The sequence below is a fragment of the Excalfactoria chinensis genome, chromosome 3, assembly GCF_039878825.1.
Source record: "Excalfactoria chinensis isolate bCotChi1 chromosome 3, bCotChi1.hap2, whole genome shotgun sequence".
NCBI lineage: Eukaryota > Metazoa > Chordata > Aves > Galliformes > Phasianidae > Excalfactoria > Excalfactoria chinensis.
The window spans coordinates 50,669,783-50,694,104 of NC_092827.1; the positions used below are offsets into that span (position 1 = coordinate 50,669,783).

Below are 24,322 nucleotides of genomic sequence, written 5' to 3' on the forward strand. Positions count from 1 at the left end.
GAGTAGTGCTGTCCAAAGCTCATTTTTCTGGAGTTTTTAAGATTTCTTCTACAAATTACAGACTGAGATGTTAATTGGAAAACGCTTAAAGAAACACACTGATAGCTTAATAGAAGGCAGATAAGTACGCTAATCTTCAATAAAGCCTGGAAACTATCTGTACTAATCCCTAATACTTAAGGTTCTTTAGCTTCTAGAATGTTACTTCAAAACTGATACACTCGTGTTAAATATTTACCAAATGCAGGCTTGAGCGCCAGTAGTCGTACAGAGAATAAACAACTTTATTTTATAACAGAATTACAGAAAGCAAAAATATCACTTAATACAACTTCAAGCTGCTATAAATCTAATTTGGCATTTTAACTATACACAGAGTCAAACAGCAAAACAAAGACAAAACAAAAACAACCCCAAAAACAAACAACCCCCCCAAGAACTAAATAAAAATGAAATCCAAAATAATTAACAGGTTTTCTCAATGGCAGTCTCAAATGATGGTAGTCTTACTACTTTATGAATGGAATCCATCCCATACTTTTGCTCAGTGTCCTAAAAACCTGCGTTAACCATTAGACAAAGTATCTGAAACATATACCTTCTCAATAACAAATGTCAGTTCTAACATGTAGGCAGTGAGGTTTAATAGAAAGCAAGCATTCTACACATGTATTCAAATAATGGAAGTGTTGAAGTTTGGACACAGTAAGAAAAAAAGCACTAAGGTTTTAAGCTGCCTAGATCTCTTGTTGGGAGAAGGCATTTAGATATTCCTTCTCTCCCTATCTGGAATGTTGCAGACAGCAAAACGTCTACAAGAAGTCGAGCATTGGCACCAAAGTGCAAAGAGAACACAGTGCTGAGTCAAGAGATTTCTTCATAACTCCTTCTCCTCTATAGTCTGCCACACCATTTCTGCCCCATGGAGAGGAGAATCTTAGAACAGAAGGAGTTACAGGAGATACCAGTATAAAATTTATCCAAAGAAATATATATTTTCAAATTTTAGGAAAGGTTGTATTTTTATAAAAAAAGAAACCTTTGTTATGTGAGACCATATATTTACCTGAATAATCAGAAGAAAAAAACAAAAACAAACAAAAAAAAAATCTGTAAATTACTCCAGAAAGAGATTCCATTTGAAATATTTGGGAAAAAAACTACACCCAAATTAGTTAAGATCCCCTTTTCTGCACAATTACCACCTGCTCCAGTGAACAGTACTTTCTGGAACCCTTTTTTTGTTCACTTTCATATTCAAGAATCAGCTTCAAAAATGCAAATACTTGTGAAAAAGAAGATCATGCCCTCTACAGTGTCATTAAAAAAAACTAAGCTGGTTAAGAAGTGGTTATAAAAAAAATAAACAAGAAAGCATGTAAGGGCTTATAGGCCAAAGATGTTAAAATTGAGTTTGGTATTGGCAACTCATTCTTAAACTTCTGATCTTCGTTGCTAGGCTTGGCGTACTCAGTTGAGTAGTGATGACTTGGAATGATCACAGTTCTTCAAGGTTATGATCATGGCCAGCAGAATTTTTGTTTCTGGAAGAAAAAGGAAGGGGAAGATTACATAAGCATGCACAGCAGATGATGGGGCGTTTGCACAGCATCAAATTCAAGAAGTCATTTTTCCCATATCAGTTATTTTGGGGGAGGGTTATTTCACAAAGTAAAAGAGTATTACATGAACTAAAACCTCCTTTGTCCCTAAGGTGGACACCAATTCAGTTTCTATCAATACTTTTTTTGCTTTAGTCTATTTTTTCCTCCTCAAAATTTTCATGGCCTAGTGCATAAAGAGAAATGAAGATATTTGCTCAATTAATAACCCTTAAGAGTAGAGCATCTTTCACTTTCATTAGAGAAATCAAGCCTAAATTAAAAAAACAAAACACTTTAATAGTTGCAGTCAGGGCAAAGTTAAATAAATAAATAAATAAATGATGTGGATTCATGGTGTGATTCAATTGCCTAAACACAATTGTCTAAATGTACTTCCACATCTGGCCCTCACTTGGTGAAGAAGGACGTAAGTCTTCTGACAGCCTGCGCTGCAGACACATCTATGGCCCTTCATGTGTCTGGGCAACTGAAGTTTTTCTGAACATTTAACTGAAAGGCTTACAAAGTTGTAAAGCAATTGGCAAACTCTGATATATTTCAACCACCACTGTACAAGGTATGTATCACTCAAAGAAGTAAAGCACACCCTCAAGACACAGAAACAATTCTTTGAGTTTTTGTCCTCAATAAAACTTTTACCAAGTAGAATATTTGATTAAAGAACACTGTCAAGTTTGCAGTTGGTCACTAATGCAGAAATACAGGCCAAATCTGTGCAGGCTATTTCTCCCTTCCATGATTAAGTAAGTCCCTCTAAAAGAGACGCTACAATTACTTATATTGGACAGATTATGCTGAACACTGATTTGAAAGGCAATTTTGTGGACTGAGACAGTGTGAAACATTTGGCACATTCTACACAGATATAGCAAAAGAAGCAGTCCCCACTCCCAAAATCCTTAAATTCATGCTGAATAGTAAGTATTGTGATTACAGTACAATACTATAACAACAAATCCTAAAAAATCAAAATGATTTGTTCTGCTCTCTCAGTGCATTTTTCTACCTTTGATTCTTCTATACAAATACTGAAATCAGTGTGTGGGTTCAGCACTGCTGTGTACCAAGGGGGTAATGAAGCTACCTAGAACACAGACATTTCCTTACTGCAAACTAACAGCTTGCAAAAATGGTGTGGATTTTTCCAAGCCCTTCCGGGACTTGTGTACCATTTCTACAATATCATTATCTCACAGTTAGTGCAGCTCCATCACTCTTGGGTTTTCAAAAGAAAGCTGGAGCATACATGCTCATTGTTTCCCATGTCCCTGAGCAACAAAGCTACAAGGCAAACCCTGGTGAACGCCAAGAAAAGTTAGTGAAACAACTGCACAGTCCCTCATTTAGTGACTTGTTCCGAAGCATACCAAATATCTCAACAAAACAACATACTCCTCTCCACTATCGCCCAGAAACCCCAAATCCCACAACACAGTACTAGATTGGCAGCCCTTCAGTCCATTCCTTTCCAGCCTGAATCAACTTTATTATATACAGCAAATGAAGACAAATGTTTTGAGGAACAGCAGTGTGCATTTTTAGTTAATGACAGCTGGAATTGTCTGAGAGCACTGCAACTTTTGAAGATATTTCTAGAAAGGTCAGAACTCTTCTATATCCACCAAAAGACAACCCTTTGTTATTTCCAGTTTTTAACAATAACGATTTTTAACAATAACAGTATTTAACAGTGTCCCAGTGATGGGATGTTCACCCAGCACTTCCAAATCTGACCCATACTGGTCTTGGTTTGCAGAAGTTAAAAGCAAAAGTTATTCATTCCTTGTTGAAATACACATTAACCGAACCAATACTGAAGATGTTATAAAGAGGGCAGCTCAAACTTGCTCCATTCTCACAAAGCCTCTGGATTCTCAGAAAGCTTAAAGAAGAACCAGTCAAAAGGAATTTATGAACTCACATTACAAAAAAAAAACAAAAACAACCCGACCCTTCTCATTCAAGTGCAATCTGTAGGAGGCCAGGAAAGGCAACTGGAACCCTCTCATTCAATACTAAAGGTCCACATGCATGTCCAGAACCTGAAGCTCTCTTCTGGAGGACACAACCACTGTATAAATTGCCGAGGTAAGAATCAAAGCAACTTTAAATACAAGACAAATTTCTTTTACTGTCTCTCCCTACATTAACAGTTTTCCCACATGAGAATGGCCTGCAACCCCTCTGCTCTGCTAGCTAAATATGGAGATTAACCAGTAAAAACTGAGAATTCTCCTCCAAAATAAAGGATTAAAATAGTTATGTTTATTTTTTGCTTATTTTTAAGTTTCTCTCATTGTGATTTACTCCTTCCGACCAGTATCTTTTCTTTGAAGTTGACTCTACAGTAAACACAACCTATCAAGTTCAAAAACACTGAAGCTTCAGTTTTCATGATACCCATCAGTGTGACAAAGTTGAAGAAATTTGAAGCTTTATAATGCAAAACTGATACTGAGCTTCACAGCATTTGCTTATTACCAGTGAAACAGCAGATTTTACCCAGCTGCTCATTGTGATCTTTCTACTGAAAACATCCAGTACAGCATTTCTTTTCATTCCTACAGCTTTGTTATTAGCGACAAAAATATTGCTTCCTTTTGCATGTATAAAATTTGAGTACTCTGGTGGCACTGTGAATTCTGCTGATTACCAAAGCAAATTTTTTGTAAGGAAAACTACCGCAGTTTTGACCCTGGGCATTATGGTCTATTTGACTGTCACTGATTCTTGGAAATAGCTCAGGGTGACTGGTTGTTCCAGGCCTATTTTTCTAAAATAAACATTTTAGCATAATAAAACTTACAGAACATCCCATGAAAGTACAGTTATTGGTATACACCAGGCATTACACTTATGAGTAAAGAAAACAACCTTCTATTTATTAACTTGTACTTAGGTACAGTGAAAACCAGCTGTCTTAACTAAAACGTTTTAATTTAGCTAAAGATATGTTGAACTGTAGGCTCTTTCTCTACTGATAACTGCAGTTTTCCTAATAAGCAAAATGTAAGGCAAGAGCTGCAATTGTACATTTCCACTGTAGCACAAACAGAAAAACACCACTTAATCTTTGTGCTTTGCAGAAGTAGCCCAAACTCCCTTCAATGTGAAAACCACATCCTGAGTAAGCATCATAGGAAATACCATGATTGCACTATGAGAAACCTGGGAGACATTAAAAGGAAAATGTGAATTTAATATCAGATTAGACTTCAAAATAAAACTTACATTAACTGTCTTCAAGTAATGACCATTTAAATTCAGCATTTTGTAATATATATCAAATACTGGATTTATTTTTTTTTCAAGTCAACTTATTAGACAATGCAGTGGAATATACAGATAGAAACTGCAGCATAATTTTATTAAAAGTTTACCTGAAATGTTTGCTTGAGGGCATTTAAGATTTTAGTCTTCATCTTCCTCAGCAAGTTCAGTTTCTTTGTGCACCACTACTCTTGTGACAGACATGTCAGGGTGCTGTTCTTTGGCTTCTTTGATTGCCTGTGCCAGAGCCTGCCAACACATTCAAAATACATAGCTTAACAACAGAAAGAAGCATTAAAGAAGGCGCCTTAAGGGACCAGAGAATGGGACCCAGGTCTTAAGGGACCTGAGAAGTGGTGTGCAGCATCAGCAATTGTGGGAATAATTATTCAGAAGTCTACAATTCCTAAACATGAGAGGGCTTGGGAAGAAGACAAACCAAAAGAAACAGAAAACAACTACAAAACACACTAAAATAATGGCTTCAAAAATTTAACACTGATTTCAGCAAATAGCACATAACCATGATGTCCTCCCTGTAATGTTTCTGTCTCAATTCAGAAGACATACAGTACTTTATATAGGAAGTTTCACAACTTTTGCAACAGATCAGGCAAACAAAGACAAAGTAAGGATGGTCCTATTAAGAGAACACACCTGCACCACATGCATTATTGATGTTTGCTCATGTGATAATCTTACAAATCCGTAACTGTTTGTAACTTTGTACTTTGCAGCGTTCCAAATGTAACTTATGCAGTACAAACAGTGATTTAAAAGGAAGGGACTGCTGAGACTTAAGAGTCATTTGATGATCAATCTTGATTAACAGTGAAAAAAACTACCCCTTTTTGGGCCTCTAATTCTTAAATTAGAAGTGCTAGTAACACTTCTATTCTGAAGCTCCAAACTAAAATATTCTTTTCCTATCAAAAATTGTTTTGGAAATGCAAGGGGCAAGAAGACAAAACAGTCTGTGCTTCTCCTATATTTACTGAGGAAATTGCAGTAGAGATTTCTTAAATTTCTGAAGAGCTGCTCACTGCTTTACATTCCAGTGATTAAATATATGTAAAAAATAATTTCATTTATTTTGCTCCATTACCTACTTATCTCAAAACAAAGAATGGCTTGGAAAATGGTTTTAGTAAAAGCACTGCCTAGTATACTAAAGGCATGGTGTGACCTTTTCAGATGTCCCAAGAGCATTGAGCAAAGGCAGACAAGAGCAATGCCTAATGCTGAACAACCCTATCATTTAATTACAAGTTTCAAGAGGAGCTTGAACTTGTCAAGAGTCACTTTCTAGCTGCAGATCAAAATCTGAAATTAAATTCCCTGAAAGCTCTCCCTGTATTATACTAAGAAGTTAAATTAAATTCTGTTGAGCTGTGCAGCTTTCATAAAGTTAGAATTGGATTCGCTGCAACTTTATGTATAAGGTAGTTTTTCTATCTGTATTACGCAGTGACTACTGATTGACTTTTTCATTGTAGTTTCATAGACAAAAGAAAAAGTGTAATAGTCTCTACAAAGAATAGATAATCACAGTTCTTTCTCAATTCTTTTAGCGTATTTCTTAAATTCAATCTTCTTAATTGGACAGATAGAATTAATTTTAACCTTTATTTCCAAGGCACCATAAAACAAAACTGCTTTGGTTCTAATAGAGATCAGAAGCACCTATGTAAGATGCCTGCAGGTCAACAATATATATATACATATATATATTATACATATTTTGTACATAATTCTGAAAATGGAAACAAAAAACTATTTTACACATTGAGGGTATTATGCCTTAATATATTTCAAAGCTTTTAGTTGAGTTTTGCATTTAGATGTTGCTGACACAAAGCAGTAGAGACTCCTATCAATTAATGTATCAAAATATATTATTTTAGTTGTGCTTTTCTTCCCAAATGGCAAAAGCAGCACTAAACAAATTGTGTCTCTTTGAAAACAACCAATCCCTTTAAAAATCTACTTATGTGACCTATAATGCAAAGTTACAAATGCTTTTATCTCAGTCATATTCCATACACTTAACACCAGAGCTTAAAAAAATCTGCTGCTATCAACAATCTCAAGATCTTTCTACATCTTCACAAAGTAGTTCTCTACCTTTCTTCTATTTTGGGTTTTTGAAACGTTTTCTAGATCTCACTGAACTACTGGTAAGATACCACGTGCTAATAGTATAGACACCCACCTCATCATGGTCAATATCTGCATCTCCAGTAATGACAATTCGTTTCTCAATTCTTGTTTCTGATACACCACCTTTAACCATCTGCAGAAGGCAAAAAAACCAAGGAAGTATCTTAGTGCAATTAGTCCTTACAGCACAAGCATTCCTCACATTGCTGAAGGAAATAACACCATGCTTTGTTTCTTCATTTCTCACTCTAGTTTTAGCACATAGAAAAATTCTCACAAATTTTTTTTTATTTATTATTATGTTAAAAGTTTAAAGACAAAAGCTGGAAATACAAAAATTGTATTTTCATAAATGATGAATAAAAACAACACTTCTGTAGTTCTATCATATTCTGGCATGAAACGGTATAGGAGACCAAAATAGATGACACGTCCCATTAACATTTAGTTTTCCTTTCCTTTTCAAGCATGGAATGCAAAACACATAATTCAACCCCAAAATATGCCCGCATAGAACAGTAGTGGTATGGTGTGTTTTCAAGTATGCTGTAAGCCCAGCAATACAAAGGAGGGTGAACACAGTGGCTACGAAAACATCATTTCAGCACACCCTTACAAGAGACACCATGAGCAAGGTTTCTGCGGATCTGAGACAAATCGATGATGTTAACAACGGATGCAATAAGATAACACCATGTGACAGAAGAGATGAACTTAAAACTCCAGTGATGTTCTCCTAACCAAACACAGAAATAAGAGCAACATGAAATGCTAAAAATAATTCAATAATTAAATACCACACTTTTTGCCATTCTGTTCCCAGATGTTCCTGTTTATTCATTAAGACTCTTCTGTTCAACATCTGAGTACAGAAAAAAACCAACTCCCACATGTGCCCAGAATGAATCTAATCCACTGCAAGTCAGTTTAGCAGTTATTAAAGTAAAGAGACTTCACGTAAGACTTAAATTTTTTTGTTTAAGTTCAGAGAGAGATTATCTGCTTTACCTTTGTGATGTGTGTAGTTGTGGTAGTAGAAATTGACTCTGATGTAATTGTCTGTGCACTCAGCAGCACAGCAGCACTGCCAGCACTACCATCAAACTGTAAGGAGAGAAATAACATTTTTGCCATTTAAAAGCTTTATTTTCAGATATTTGAATTTTTATTTTTTATTTTTAATTACTAAGCATACATTTAATCTTTAGTTCAAATTGAAAATTTAACATCAAACTTTAAATCGAAGCCATCCAAGTTTACAAAGTCTGTGCAGCCTGTTAAGGATTATCATAGTGGAAACTTTATGACCAAAGTTAAGTGCATCTTTCAGAAGCAATGTTACTATTCTAACCATGTTTACAAAACTAAACGAGTTATGTGTTTGCAGACAACTACATTCTTCAGTCAACAAAAAATACTTTCAGAACTTTAGGAGAAATATTGTCCTATTCACACACGTTTCACTTCTGACAGCCAAACTATAATCTTAATTGCAAGAGGAAGTATCGTTTTTTGAAAAGCACATCTTTGATATGACTTAATTTGAGCTATAAATTACTGGAATAAAACGCAGCTTTCAAACAGTGCAATAAATCACCCTACCACTGTACCTGTGGAGATTCATATGTGATGGTTTTAGTTTCTGTTTGAACAATTGGAACTTCTTTTGTGGAGATTTCAGTTTTCTGCGTGGCATCTGAAATGGTTACCATCTCTGTTTTCACTACTGGAGGCTATGGTGCAAGAAATAAGCAATCAACTCAAAGGACATAAGAAGGAAGTTTGTAAAATCGAACAACAAAGTAAAATAAATACATAAGAAGTCCAAGATTAAGATAAGCATTTGACTCTTTTTCCATTTGTAAAGCATGTAATAAGCAAAGTGAAATGATATAATAAATGCACATACACAGCAAGAAATTCCTATCTCCTAATAAGCTTTGCCAATATCCCACGTTTCAGCCAATGGTAAATATCAGAGAAGGTAACTGATAAAACCCAGTTGAAAGGTGATTAAAAAAAGAAGCATCAGTAGGAAAAAAATCTCTGTATAGAAGTTCCATCAAATGAGAAACTGATAGCTACCTCAGATAGATAAGCTTCACATCAGAATTAATATTGGAAAAATATCTTTACTTAGTCAAACTGCAAATAAGAACAAGAAATTCCAATGTAAAAGTTTAACTTCCAAATATGCACCACTGGAATAAAATCAAGCTGGGCACTTGGATTTTAAGTAAGGAAAATACAGATGAAAAAAAGTCTTTCCCTTCCCTGAAATACTTCTGCACACATAGAAGCCCTTCTGCCCTCTCTTCAAACAGGTTATGATTTAGGAAGCGTGGGTTGCCTGTTTCTAAAGGTCTTATAAGCAATTTTTTTCAGGTCATTAGAACAACTGAGACTATGTATATAGAAGACATAAAAAGTTGTTTAAGCATGTGTGGGGAGAAGGAACCACTAATGCAAGACAAGCAAGAAAAAAAAGAACACCCAAACTGCTGAAAAAACTCAGTAAAAGACCATGCTCACACTACAAAGACATGCATACCCACATTTTGTTTTTCACACTTGTTTTTTCCTCTTTTTAATGAAGGTTACCCAGTAAAGTACCCTTCAGCCTTGTTTGGTTACAATCTGGTGACTGTGACTGGAACTAACCTGCACTTCCCTAAAGAGTGTAATAGTAAACATATGCACATATGCTCACTGAAAGATATACTAACTCTAGCCTGTAATTTCATAACACATCTTTAAAAAAGGCTAAAAAAAAAAAAAAAAAAAAAAGCAAGAAAAGCAGCAAATAACAAGAGGAAAAAAAGAAACTAAAATTTGGGATGGATAATTTCTAATTCCAGTTGTTAACAGGTTTCCAATTACAATTACGTGTCATGGACATGTCAAAAACAACTGACAAATAGACAAGACGAGACTTAAAACATAAGAAACACAAATAATAAATATACACTATGTATATGCATATAAAATAAGGGGTATAAAAAGGAGATGGCAGTCTTCGGAAGGCTTGCTTTACTGGTGATTCTTAACCAGTTGTAGCAAAAAGCCAGAAACCATAACTGAAGCAGACAGAAATTCACTGCTCATCAGTGGTTTCCCCTTCCAAATGATGTGAATCTTGTTGGATGCTGTAACGGCTGGAAGAATAGGAGAAGAAGAAAGGCAGATACATTTTCACCCAAAGAAATCTCTCTGCTTAATCTAGTTGTCAAACTGTTCTACCATTTACCTCAGAACAACAAATTATTTGTGGTGAAACATCAATGTCAACATGAGACACATCTCCATTGAGTTTCAGCTGTTCCTCCTCCTTTTCTTCACCTAGGTCTCGCTTAATTTCCTCTGACAAATTCTTCTCCTCTGTAAGTATGGTAGTTGCATTTTCCTGAACCAAATCTTCAGCTGCAAGTTGCGTGCGCTCAGCTGGTAGAGTTAGCTGACTGACTTCTGGCGTGGCTTCCACATGTCGTGTTTTTTCTTCATGTTCTTTCCTTTTCACATCTTCCTCTTCTTCCTGTTCTTCTCTGATGACATCCTCAACAGCCCTGTGTTGTGGCTGGTATTCTCCCACCTCTTCATCCTCACTCTCACTACTACTGCTGCTGCTACTACTATCTGATGGCAAAGAAGAAGAGTCCTTTTTTGTCAAGTGCTCCACCTCACATGTTTCCCCAGCATCAGTGGCAACTTGTATTTTCCCTTTGTTGGTTTCGTCTACGACTAGTGCTTCTTCTATCCCAACCTCTGCCTGCTTCTTCTCCTCCACTATGTCCAGAGTCTCATGTGAACTCTGCACAAAAAGACATGGATGAGGAAAAACAAAAGTAGATTATATGAATAAAATAAAGTGATGGAAACAAAATTAGCTGATGGTTGGTTCATGTCATGTAGAAGACAAAAGATGGTTGTGATGGTTAACTGAAAAGAAAGAATGAAGATGGATTGGAAGAGTTAGAGCCACATTTAACTATGGAAAAATCAGTAGAACCTTATCAGCATTGCTGACTTCCGTGCAAGGTCCTTCTGCTCTGGAAGCATGTTTCTGTGAAACAAAAAGCAATCAGAGAACAAAAAATCAATGCATAACCTTTCTAAACAACATAAGATTCCTCAAGCTAGCTTTAATAATATATATACATGATACAGGACAGGTACTGTGTTTTCACTGTGAGACCCGCTTAGAACTATGCTCCTTTTCTTCTACTTCATTCCAGCATTTCATTCAAAAGTAGGTAAGTATTATGGACATTATTAAGCAGCACAAAGCAATTTAATTAAGAGAGACTGAAAATAAAAGTTTGAATGCACAGGTCAGTGATGCTACTGAGGCAATTATTTATCTCAATTGAATCAGGAATTAGGAATAAAAATACTATGGGAAAATACATGAAGAATGCATTGTGGTATTGATTTATCATCACACAAGATAATAATAGAAAAGAATAGAAAAAAACAACAAAGATTTTATTAGTTGTTCACTTTTGGGAGGGAGGCTGCTCATGCTTGTGTCTTGTCAAAACAGCAACATGTGACTACCAAGATGATCCCATTAAGATTTAGTTTAGGTTGAGATTAAGGCAACTACGTTAGTATTTGTTTTGCGACAAAATGAGTTGTGATAGATATGCCCGATAGCCCACTAAAAGCTATGTATTACATACTTGATCTAATTATTTCTGGAAGATGTCAATTTGAATTCAAGCAGCAATAATACAAAACCAACACATCATCTGTGACTTAATCCTAACGTTTATGGCTGTTTACCAAGCAAAGCACCTACAGAGCGCATGCCAGCATTCCTGGCGACGCTGCAACAACAGCCAGTTAATAGTCCCGATGCCTAGCAAGTACGTAAACTAAGCTCTTTGGCTGTCTCCCTCCCACCACACCAAGCAGCCAGCCGGCTCTTGCAGCACGGCACAGCTGCATCCCGCTCCCGGCCGTCTAGGCGCAGGGCAGCGGCCGCGGGCAGAGCGGGGCGGGGAAGCACCTGGGGCGGCGGGGCCGAGGCGGCGGTCTGCTCCCCCGCAGCGCCCTCTGCTGGCCCCGCGCGGGCGGCGGCGGCGAAGGGCCGGTCCGGGCCGGCGCTAAAGCGCTCTTGACTAAATAAAATGGACGCTATCTCTTCTTCTAGGCTCTAGACGAGTTAGAGAAGGGAAAGAATTAGACGGTGACGGACAAAGCGGCAGCAGCCTACAAAGGAAAGGGTCGGCAAGAGAGAAAACACGACAAAGACAAGCGTTTGATCCGGAGCGTTCTGTACGAGCTCAGTGGGACACCTCGTGTGCATCAGGGAAGGTGAGAAAGAGAAGAACGAGACAGAACATTGCTGTAATCACAGTGCTCAGCAGCGATCTAATGCTCTGTGCCCACCAAGCATATACTTCGGCTCTTCACTGTACAAATTAAAAGCATTCAATATTTCCATGCACTTTCTAACAGAATAGTTTACTTGAACTACTACTATCACTGTCAGGATTTCTTCCCTTTAAAAGACCATTCTGAACACTGTAATTTCTGCCTGTTTCATAGCTTCGGGCAGCCATGTACATTTGCTTCAAACAATACATTGTCACAAAGCTAAAAAGAATTTACTCATCCAGGCTGTTTTTATAAAATATTTAAAATGAGTGAATCTGCATTTATTAAAGAATCTGTTTTCAAAAGCCTTTCCCCCTGCATTGCTGAAACCTGTCTTATTCAAATGTACATAGAAGCATACATGGTTTAAAGTTTAAGTTGCTTATAGCCTGATCTATTTTTGGTAGTACTATGAAGCCATATGGTAAAACAAGCTTTTAACATTCTTGTGGGTACAAGCTTCTGAAAAAGCATATAAGATCTTACATTACATTACAAGTATGAACAGCTAAAATAAAAAGCACAGGTAACAGATACCTAACATGGATATAACATAGGGCAGGTAACAGACAGTTAGGGAAGGAGCACATGCCAGAGGAAAGCTAAAAAGCCATGCAGATAACTGCTGTTTGGGTGGACTTACTGTGCACGAGCAACGTAGAATCTGAACACTTACACAGGTTACACCATGCTACCATGCATACAGTGCAGTATGTTTGGCATGCAGAAGAACAGAAAAGGAAAAAGAACTATTTTTTTTCCCCTACACTAAGATGTGAATTATATCCCAAAGGTGTCCAAGAAGATTTTAAGGAAACGCAGGTTGATTACATCTACCTTCGTATATGATGTTTGATAACCATCAGAGCAATGTATTCCTCACCATCACTCCCTCTCTCTTATTTGCTGCATCCAATGAACATGAATCCATTAGTAGCTTGGATAAAAAGGCAAACTATGTTCACAATTTCTGACCTTCTAATCTTTTAAAAAGAAAAGTCCAATTGCGCAATTTGCTTTACAATGTAAGCCTTACTCCATAAGGAGGCATTTAGTACAAGTAACCAAATGTAGGATTAGAACTGGCACTCTGGAACCAATTACTGTATTTGCAACAATGCATCAGACTCTGAAGATGCCTAATTTCCCGGCAAACAATCTCCAGGCACATAGGCACATATGCTGATGCTGTTTGGAAGCAAGAGGGTGGGTCTGGGGTATAAAAAAACATCCAGAGTAATGATTCTGGATAGCCATAATATGATAGTCATTTTTTGGTGACATATGTATCATTGCACCATAATTTCTATTATAATTAAGTCACAGATGCTGTGCATTTGTGGGAGTACAGCGATATAAATGAGACATATCCAATGCAACAATTCTTATACACAGGAAATGCAATTATTTTGCAAAAGAAGGAAGAAAAGAAAGAATATTAGCAGTGGTATCCTTGTTAATTCTCATCTATTCTCCAGCTATCCTAAAAGATAGGCAGGAAAACATACCTTCCAGGAATAAGACTGAGCAATGTGTACTACCAGTAGGAAGTTTAAATTTAGAGGTAACAAAGAACTTGAATTCAAACTTCTAACATCAACAAGTAATTTGGGATGAAAACATGCTTTATCCCAGATCTAGTATTTATATGTTATACTTAAACAGGACTGGCGGCTTTACAATCTGTTTTCATCCCATCTCCTAAGTGGTGGGAAACAGTCCAAAAGTAAAAAAGACAACATCTCAATTGCCACCTCCATCATCACTATTATACTGCTAGCAGTCCCACTGATTATTATATAGCGCTTTTCACTGCATTGGTGTAAACCAGCTTAGGAAAGAAGAAAAAATCTCCCTTTTCCTGGGCTAACAAAGAAGTACTGAAGCATGGAGATACTCAGAACATGACTGCTTTTTTAGCACTGTTGATTTGAGACATGGTTACATAGTAAAAATAGGAAATAAAAGTTACTCTGCAAAGTGTTACGTAACTGCAAACAGCAAACAATTATTTCCACCTGGAATAGAAATATATGTTTTGCTGTTGTCCAAATCACATAAAATACAGTAATTTTCCAGTGGAAAAACGCTGTTCACTTCGAACTGGAACCACTCAGAATTTCATAGTTAGTGCTTAAGCAGAATGTTGCTGGCATTCACATATGATTCATATACACAGATCTTGGTTTGAAACTCAACCTTCTCTTTGCAGTAGTGGTAGCAGGGGGGAAAAAAAGAAAAGATGGAAATGCCCAAGCCAGCCCACAGCAGATACAGCAAAAAGGCAGTAGATTTCAGGGCAGCCACCTTATCAGTTTCCTCTGGTTTTGTTCCAGCAATCGATGGCATTGCAGTCCATTGCTTCTCCTTCCCAGGCAGCGCTTTCACTTGGAAAACGTGGTCTCCTTTTTTCTATTTAGTTTTCATTTTGTAAAACCAGTGTAAATCAACAAGCAATGAGACAGATACACACTATTCATAAACAGAAAACCAAACCATCTGAAAATAACAGAACATACTAAATGAACAAAGAAATATAAAACAGACATGAACGATACTTGGCCTTAGCTTCAGTACGAAGAAGTCAACATAAAAAATGCACACAAGCACATAAAAATTAAGTTACGCTTATACATAAATGCCTATTTTAACCAAATAGATATTTATAGCTTCAGTCTGTCAGACATTTGTAAAGTTGTACCTGTGCATGTATCACTATGCAAAGATTCTAACGCAGTGCCCAAAAATTAGAGGAGTAATTTCCCTGCACTGGGGAGTAGTAGAAATAATAGGAAAAGAAAGAAGGTAAACTGATTGTTTCTGAGGACTGATTGGCTGTTCTACTCTATAAAAGAAGCAGCAATTAACTCCTCAAATTTAGGAGTTCAAGAATAGACAAATTTGAGCAGGCAGGTTTTCTGCCACAAACAATTAGGATGGTATTTTTGGAAAATTGTTTTCCAAACTGCTGTTTTAATGTCTAGTTAAAAAGGAGGTTTAAAGAAAAAGCAGGTAAATTCATTTTACACGCGTGTGGAGCCTAAGGTGAATAAATTTTAACGACCATAGTAAATATGTCCCCAAAGAAGCCAACAACATAAATTATCCAGTCACATAAGGTCCTTTGCAAACAACACAGGTCAGACAGCTGTTTCTGCATAGGCTGCCTAGGAAAAGTTAAAAGGCACATGGAGTAAATACCTCTGTTACTGAAAAATTAACTTATATCAAAGTGAAATTTAAGCTGCTGTTAACACAGAGGAAAATATTGCCATTGCTTCCAACTTTGTCTAGTGACTCTAGTCCAGTTGCTGAGGAACAAAATTCCACACGTTATTTAAAGCCACGTCCAATGATAAGCAGTAATAAGTTAACATATAAGTAGTATAAACAAATATTACATTAGCCGGAAGAATTAACGTAAAGGACAAAAGGCATTTACTACATCGTCTATGGGGTTGTATGGAAATGCATGCGGATAAGTGTCTACAGAGACGTACCCCTTGTGTCTGTAGGGACAGAGGTGTGATACGCCGCTTTTCCCACTCATTGGGGCGTGGTTCAGGTGTGGATTCCATGAAATTGCGCTTGAGCTCACTAATGCTAGCCTGGTGTTTCAATAAGTCGTCCTGGGTCTTATCCAGGTCCTAGCAACCCGCAACGTAAAACAAAGTAGGACAAAACACGACAACAAAAGCAAACTTAACAGTTAAAAAAAAAAAAAAAAGAAAAGAAAGGAATCAAACCAAGGAAAGCGCCTTGTGTCTGAAGAGCTGTTCTTTGGAATGCATTAAAAGTTTAAGGCCATAATGGAACTAAGTTAATTTTTTGGCGACTAATACTCTACAACACTACCGCATTTTAATGCAAAGGAAAGATAATGCTGTGCACAATTATTTAATAGAGAGCCATTTTCATCCAAAACAAGAAACTGCTAGCCCCTTGAAACAATAATTTCTAGAGGTTACTTGCTTTCATCTGAAATTTCTAAGCAGAGAAGCAAAAAATTGAGGATAGCAAGCTTCTTGAAAAACACTTATTTCTGTGAAGATAACACAGGGCCAAGTATGCAAACAACTAACACCTGTATCACTCACTTCAGAGGACCTACTCACCGTGCCTATTGTGTAGGCTTAAATGTACTGGAAGAATCAGATGTAAGGACTTAAAGATTACTATCCGTCTTTTCCATATCTAAGAACCTGACTGTGGATGCAACTGTCAAGTATATATATTGATATGCACAAAACCTGTGAGGGCGTCTTGTCTAAACTGGACCTACACAGGCAAGCATCAAATGGGGTACCAGTGTCAATATTACATTTTATTATGACTCACTGAGGTTCAGATACAGCAATTTGCATCAAAAAACTTGTCGAGTCATATAAAATACAAAACCAATATAAATCTTTACATTTCTGATGTCTTTTCACTTGTATGTTCAGTGCCAACAGTGCTGCAAATCTATTTCTTAATTCTCTGAATCTTCAGATAGACACTTTGAACACAAAGAACTTTTGGTAATTCAGTAGGACCAATACCTCACTTTTCATCTAGGACTAATAATCAGGGGGTATTAAATATGTCCTCCTTATGAGTTTATTCTCAGAGAGTATTGAAACATTACACCAAGGACATTCCACTACACAAGTGAATTAAGTGACATGTGTCATAGTTTTTCAAACTGTCTTTGCTTGACACAAGGCATGTTTCCTAGACTTGATCACAGCAAAGTAACGCAGTGTATGCTTTCAGTGCTTTAGTAAGTTATACAAAAGCAAAGTTTAAATAGTGACCAAAAGCTGCAAAAAGCCAAAAAATGTATTAGTTATGTTACCGTGATCCACATACCTCCTTATTAACAAACAAAAAACAATGATTCTTAAAAAGACAGCTCTTGTGACAAATGGAATTAATTATAGCCCCATTTGGATGAATTAAGTTAAAGACAGCAGCAGGATTTTCTGGATTTTCTCCAGTTACTGGCTTCTGTTATTAATGACAATGTTAAATGATGCTGAGTTTAACTGCAGATCAATCCACGTTTACAGAACACATGGAAATCCTTACAATAAAAAGAATCTCCTTTTCAGTGGCAAATAAGAGCACTACACAATAAAATACTGTTCAAAACTCTTCGCCGTTGCTCATTTTCAATGAGCATCAACCTTTAGGGAGCAAGATTGCTTCTTTTTTTTTTTTTATTACATTTAAAAAAAGAAAAACAAAAACTTCATAAGCACTCACTTTAAAAATCTGATACTTACCTACATTTCTCAAAGCTCCTAAAAATCCTAACTGTCAGAACCAGAATTAGTTTTTCTATAGTTAAACCGCTACTTATGCCTTAACTGCCTCCCTTAAGTCAGGTTTCAGGTTTGATAAAAGATGATTTTACTGGTGAAAATCAGAAATGTTACTCAACAAAGCAAACGCATGCTTAAGGTAGTAATGTATAAAAAAATCCTATTTATGTTGATGTATCAGCCTAATGAGATGGATATATCTAAATAGGGCTATTATTCCCACTTGCCACCTTGAAAACATCCAGCAAAAATACACTTAAACGTTCAAGATAAGGGTTTTCTTTTCTAAAACTTCTAAGAACTCAGAAACTAGAATCATAACATGCAACATTTCCAAGCTTCTTTTCCCCATGCACTTCATGCACTGTGTACATAACAGCCTGCAGGTGACCTCCCATCCCATGCAGCCTGGCAGCCCATTAGAAAAGAAAGTGTTTCTTTTATTATATACAAACCTCCAACATTAAATTGCTATGTCTGACATAAATATTTTCCCCGTCTACTCTCAACGAATTGCTCTGTGAAATTAAGTCACACACACACACAAAAAACATAATCAAAATGAACATAAAATGTATCAGCAAGTTTTTAAAACAAAAACAAAACAAAACAAAAAGAAAGAAAAAAGACTCTCAGAAACAAGACTGTCAAATACAGGAAAGAAAGTGGTAAGTTGAAAATGCATTATTCAGACAAAAACCCACAGAAACTTAAGGGTGCTAACAAATCAGGCAGCTACAGCCAGATTTAACTGCAAAAATAACAAACAAACAAAACCTATGCACCTTCTTTTGTGCTTCCTCCTCTTCAGATTCCACCTATGTCAGCATATTATAAATTATCAAGAAAAGGAACCATTAACACACGCTTACAGAATAACAGAGGCATCATGTCTTTGTAAATGCTGCAAAGCGTGCTATTATTTACAGACCTTGACTGTCTCGGCCCCAGATGTTGTTCAAATTATTAAGCGACTTTGGTCTTCCTTCACCTATATTGTTGTAGAATGACTGAAGTAATACTTGGTATGTAGCATGAAAAATGAAAATTTCACACTATGTCCCTCTTGCTTCTCAGTGTTATCTCAGATATTAAAAGATGAATGAAAGAAAAAGATGGTATGTATAATTTCTATGATAAGAACCTTAAGCCCTGCAATGACTTGGTGGGAAAATGGAATTTAATGCATGACTTCTGTTTGGTAAACAGAAGAACTAGAACTCAAGTTAAACAGTTAATAACATACTTAGAAATGGTCTTAATTATTCCAGGAATGTTGTTGTTTTGAGGTGATTTGAGCCTCCACTCTCCTTTTTAGGTACATTTATTCTTCCTCAAACTGCAATGCGCTCTGCTGGAAGTGATTGTCACATCTTAACCACAAGGATTCTGAATGGCCAAAGGAAAGGCATTCTTTAAAAAGCAAACCACCTCTCAGTCTTGTCACAGGTACAAATATGAACCATCTTGAAAAGTCAATGTGTGCTAACACACACATTTGAAGAGTGGATTACTTACTGTATACACTGTTGCATTTTAGATTGTATGAATGCACACATAAGTGGTACATATCACGTTATTATTCATTTCTCACTTATCTATGATTCTACTGTCTGAAATTATCACGGATTGCTTTAGGTCACTGAAAAAGTAAGAAAACCTTTAAAGTAATATTTTTCATTATTAGACTATATTTGTGTGTCCTATTTGGTAAGTTTTTAATGTATACTATATCTATTGATTGGTTTAACCAAGTTTATTAAATGTAATATTGAACAGACCCTCTTCCCCAGTTTTGATCCCATTATATTGCTTTATATTTACTTTGAGGATCAAAGTAAACCACCTTTTTCTAGTGCATGGTGTTGTTGCTCTAACATGCACAGTAAAGGCAAGGTGGTATTCTGTCAACCACTCCAGATGATCAGAGTAACATAATAATGTGAAAGAAGCTTCTGTATAGCAATTATAATAGTGCATTTCAAAGACAGTCCAGAGTTCAGTTATTAAAGTCTGAAAAAACCCAAAATCTCAGCTAAGGAATCAAATCAGTCTTTGCCTTAACTACTGCTAGAGATCAATGAAACCACTTCAGAAAGAAATTATCTTAGAACAAGCTTTGGACGTATCTTTGTAGAATGGAAACATCTGAAAATCTATAATAGCAAAAGCTAGTTTAAAGATTTCACAGTGATACTTTTTGAATTCAGGATTTAGGAATTTCATTTTTCAAATCTTCGCAGAGCTTCTGAGATGTGCATTGCAAAGTGAACGCACTGAGGAGACATGCATTTTAACACAAAAACTGTCAGTGCGAGTAATGCAAATTGCAATATTTATCACGTAATAGTAATACTAGGTATGTTATTTCACAGCACTTTTCAGGTTTTTGTGTTCCTAAACATTTTGAACTACAAAGCAACTCTACCTCAGTAGAGTGGAAGATCACAAAATTATGCATGCTGCATGAATTCAGGCAAAAATCATCCAACCCCCCCAAAAAAAAAAAACCACCACAGCTATTTACTGGCTAAAGATCCCTGAATGGCAGTTTTTCACAAACAGGAAAAGTTAGAAAGATACATACACATATCTCTGCCAGTGTGCGAAACTGAGGAAGCCTCTGGGAGAACTAGAGTAATGGCTATGCATGGAGTCAACATTTAATCAACAGAATTACACACCTCCTCTTCCTCTGCTTTGTCATTCAGGTCATTGTCATAAGAGGCACTAAATGAAGTCGCTTTAGGCTCCAGGTAGCAGAGGGACAGAGCGAGAGGAAGGGAAAATGTGAGTGAAAGAGGAATAGACTGGAAAGCTGAGAGAAGCAGCAGAAAAATAAGGAGAAAAGAGGGGATGAAGGAAGGAGAGGTGATAGGAACATAGTGCTGAAGACCAGGCGGGAGGAAAGAGATGCAAACATCAGGAAGGCTAGGAAAACTAATATAACCATCTTCATCAAGCAGCGATCGAAAACAAAAAGAAAAGCATCTGATAAAGCTGAATGAGACACACAATTCAGTGTTTTTGTATTCATTTCTACAGATTTTTCCTTCCATGGCAGAGGGGCCTTGACTAGCTAGGGCTCTCGTAGATTCCAAGTTATTGTTCAGTGGAGCTATTTTATTTTCATTATGATCTGGTATTTCTCTCATAGAATTATATTCCAAGACATCTGGGATGGTAAAGACAGGCTCACAGAGAGGATCTTCCTCAGAAATATCTGAGAGCATGTCCATCTCAGGGATAGGTGACAAGTTTGTGAGATGGGATGACGCACCAAGGATGGGTAGTGATGGCGGGTGTATGTGAGTGAGCTGAAGAAATAAATTCTATGCACAGTGGAAAATGAAAGCACAACAAAATGCAAGTGTGTAGGTACAAAAAGAGGGAGAAAAAAAGAAATTATTGGTTAGTGCAAATTTTTATTTAGGGATAGCTCTACTAATGCAATAGAAATGCCAAATAAAAATAGAAATCCCCTCGCGTTTTACAAGCAGCCAGCTTGTTTACTTCTATGGATTATGAAATCAAAACCATTATGAACGTTCTGTTCTCCGGCTGCAAAGAACTTTGCACTTTTGAACTGCAATAGTCACTTACATCAGATGGAAGCAGACAGACATTCAAAGCTTTGGCAGAAAGGTCAGGGGACAGTGCAGTACACGAAAGACAAGCTGGCACTTTGATTCTTGGGCTTATAACCATTTCCTCTAAGACTTAAAGAGTGCTTTAGGGGGAAAAGAGAGCTGTTCACAGAGTTGGCATGTGCAACAAAACCTTACTAATCAGCTTTATGGAAAAACTTCCCAAAATACTGCTTTTTTTCTTCTCTTGATTAAAAGATTGAAAGATACTGCCACTTCAGAAGCCAGGGAGAATCATCATTTTATCAAGCCCAAAGTCAAAACATAGTAATTTAACTATTTTTCTCCTATCAGTGAAGTTCACACGTACCTCTTCCTAGGCTAATTTAAAAATCCTTTCAAGTATTAAGCAAAGAACATCAAAAACGCAACCATTGGTATTTGTTCTGTTCCTACACTTGAATGTAATGGGAACACATCAGCTGCACGGAGAAACTGCAGTCCAAATATCACCACTAAGATTCACATGGGGAGCTAACTGGCAAAAAACTTTTCCAAACAAAATTACTTTTTAAGTATGAAAATAAGTTCTGAAGAACAGCTAGAAAACTAAGTAATATCCCAGAGAGAGATAATAATCACACAACTCCAAAAGCTTTAGCCAACACCGTGGAAGGAAATTTTTATACAAAATCCTGCAAGCTCTGAATTTAATTTTGTTTTACCTATTGCCCCAGTAACTCCAACAAGCAAGACAAGTAACAGACTGTTTGCAAAAGAGACGGACCAAAATACTCAAATTTCAACAGAAATCTGTACCTCAGTTCAACACAGAAGTTTTTAAATGAATAAATAATTCTACTAAATTACTACAATACTATTTTTATCTATAAAGATTTAAAAGCAGTCATAATACATCCGGCTTTGTATAACACACTACAATGGATATGCTAACAAATAAGTCTATGCAAACTAAGAAATTAAAATACTATTTACCCTTATAAATATTTTTTCCAGAACTGAAAATTGATGCTATATATAAGTCTGCCCTCACTTTTGCTTATAAACACTTACATTAACATAAACTACAGAAGATACTTGACAATTTTCTTTAAATATTTAATAAAGTGTTCTGTACGATGCTCAGAGGTGGTGGGCTCCAAATAAGCAAACATGCACTAAATGAACAAATAATTTTGGTGTGAAAGACGTCCATACCTTTCCATCCTGAATCAGCTCTAATTGTGGAGTTTTCAGTGGGCTTCCATCATCTTCTCTGCCACCTTCTTTCAACTTGGCTTGTCCAGCAGCTTCAAGGTCAAGGATTTTGTCTCCTCCAGGCTGCCCTCTTGTAGTATGTAAGTTTCTTAGCAGACTTTGATCTGAGATACTTATAGGAGCTGTTAAAGAACAAAATAATGTTGATTAATTGGAGTAAGTTAGAACATTTTGTTTTTAAGACTTCATAAAATATTTTATAGTGATATCAACAAAGAGGAACACAGACCTGTGACTGAGCGACATCATTTTTCATCTTTTTGCTATGTACAAAATCTATGATTCCTATTGCACTGATGTGAACAGCAATGTACTTTTGTCATAACTTCTGACATACCACAAAATAATTTAGGAAGGAATATCTTGAGATTAGTTAGTTGGACCACCTGTTGAGAGTGAGTCCAGGTTGCTCAGGGACTTGTCCAGTTGAATCCTGAGTATCTCCAAGGTCTCTCAATATGAACTCATATCAGGGTGACCATACACAATATAATCATTTTACTGAATAAATACATCAATTTCGTACCACCATCAAGGCTTCTGGAAACACGTTTGCTTGAAGAGCGCTCAAAGTAAGGGGCCGGTCTGTCTATAAGGTTGCTAGCCTGTCGTGTCTGTGCTTGCGTACGTCCACTGTAGCGGAACTTGGAACCCAGGGTTAGAAATTTTGATTTTGGAGGCTGTTCCGGTGATAGAAGTCTAAAAAGTAAAAAGAAAGTCACTTAAAAACACCTTATCTACTTAATTAGATACTTCTAAACCTACTTATTATATTGCAGCTTCAGTTCACCAGGCATGATTTGTGCAGTCCAAGAAACGATTCTATCATAAGAACTGAGAAGAACTAAAACAATACATATTATCTATTATTTGCATTTGGAACAGAAGTGATGCTGTTAATTTTCCACAGTACAAATAAGCATCTTGGGTCCTTATCATTTGGTGCTAACATTATTAAACGGTATTCTTTCTGGATTATTGAGGCCATAGTAAATCCACATATTATACTTCTCTAATCTTGCTCATTAGAATATTGCTTATAAGGGAAACTATATGACCCACTTCCACTGTCTTTCCTATATTCTGAGGCATAAGGCAGCTGCTGTTCCTCAAATTTAGGGAATGGCATTTCAAAGCTGTGTAAAAGGCTGTAGCAAGTGGAACAAAAACAAACAAGATCAAGGTGACTGTAGAACTATCAATCATCTTTAAAAAGTTTAATAAGCTAGATACGTATTCCATTTTAGTTACAACGTAGATTATAGATTTATATAGGATACAAGAAGAATGGGGGAAAAAAAAAGGCCTATCGTGAAAAGAATGAAAAAGGTTCATTGATAACCTTTCAGTAGCATCAATGCTGGGTTCTGTGCTGGATATGCATATTTGCACTGATGAGTTAAGAGTCAGTGCTAGAGAAAGTCCTAGTTAATGTTTTGGCAGAACTTGCTGCAAGATATTTGATGAATGTCAAGTTCTCTAAACTTTCCCGTATTTCTTCATGAAGACTTTAAGCTCTTATTCAACCTGTCATAGAACAGGGTTGGAAGGGACCTTTAAGATCATCTAGTTCCAACCCCCTGATATAGGCAGGGACACACCCACCACCAGACCAGGTTGCTCAAAGCACCATCTAGCCTGGCCTTGAATGCTGTCCATGGAGGGGACATCCACAGTCTCTCAAGGCCACCCGTTCCAGTGTCTCACCACCCTCACA

At 36.6% G+C, this 24,322-nt stretch overlaps 1 protein-coding gene across 15 annotated transcripts in view; it reads right to left on the reverse strand.

Annotated features, from left to right (window-relative positions):
• Window positions 1-266: 266 nt before the first annotated feature.
• The window catches only part of EPB41L2 (erythrocyte membrane protein band 4.1 like 2), a 92,682-nt gene continuing 68,626 nt past the window's right edge, over window positions 267-24,322 (reverse strand). For 2 of the 15 annotated variants that reach the window (XM_072330994.1, XM_072330993.1), the window contains exons 12-24: window positions 23,132-23,304; window positions 22,546-22,727; window positions 18,196-18,258; window positions 15,935-16,081; window positions 14,742-14,846; window positions 12,064-12,210; window positions 11,062-11,115; window positions 10,303-10,863; window positions 8,666-8,788; window positions 8,064-8,159; window positions 7,108-7,188; window positions 5,006-5,144; window positions 267-1,544 (exon numbers count right to left, since the gene is read on the reverse strand). In XM_072330994.1, coding sequence (XP_072187095.1) covers window positions 5,037-5,144; window positions 7,108-7,188; window positions 8,064-8,159; window positions 8,666-8,788; window positions 10,303-10,863; window positions 11,062-11,115; window positions 12,064-12,210; window positions 14,742-14,846; window positions 15,935-16,081; window positions 18,196-18,258; window positions 22,546-22,727; window positions 23,132-23,304 — 1,840 coding nt within the window. In that variant the 3' untranslated portion in view covers window positions 267-1,544; window positions 5,006-5,036. Of the gene's footprint in view, window positions 1,545-5,005; window positions 5,145-7,107; window positions 7,189-8,063; window positions 8,160-8,665; window positions 8,789-10,302; window positions 10,864-11,061; window positions 11,116-12,063; window positions 12,211-14,741; window positions 14,847-15,934; window positions 16,082-18,195; window positions 18,259-18,525; window positions 18,559-20,424; window positions 21,073-22,545; window positions 22,728-23,131; window positions 23,305-24,322 lie in introns of all 15 variants that reach the window. The other 13 variants (XM_072331008.1, XM_072330996.1, XM_072330995.1 and 10 more) reach the window with 13 other exon arrangements.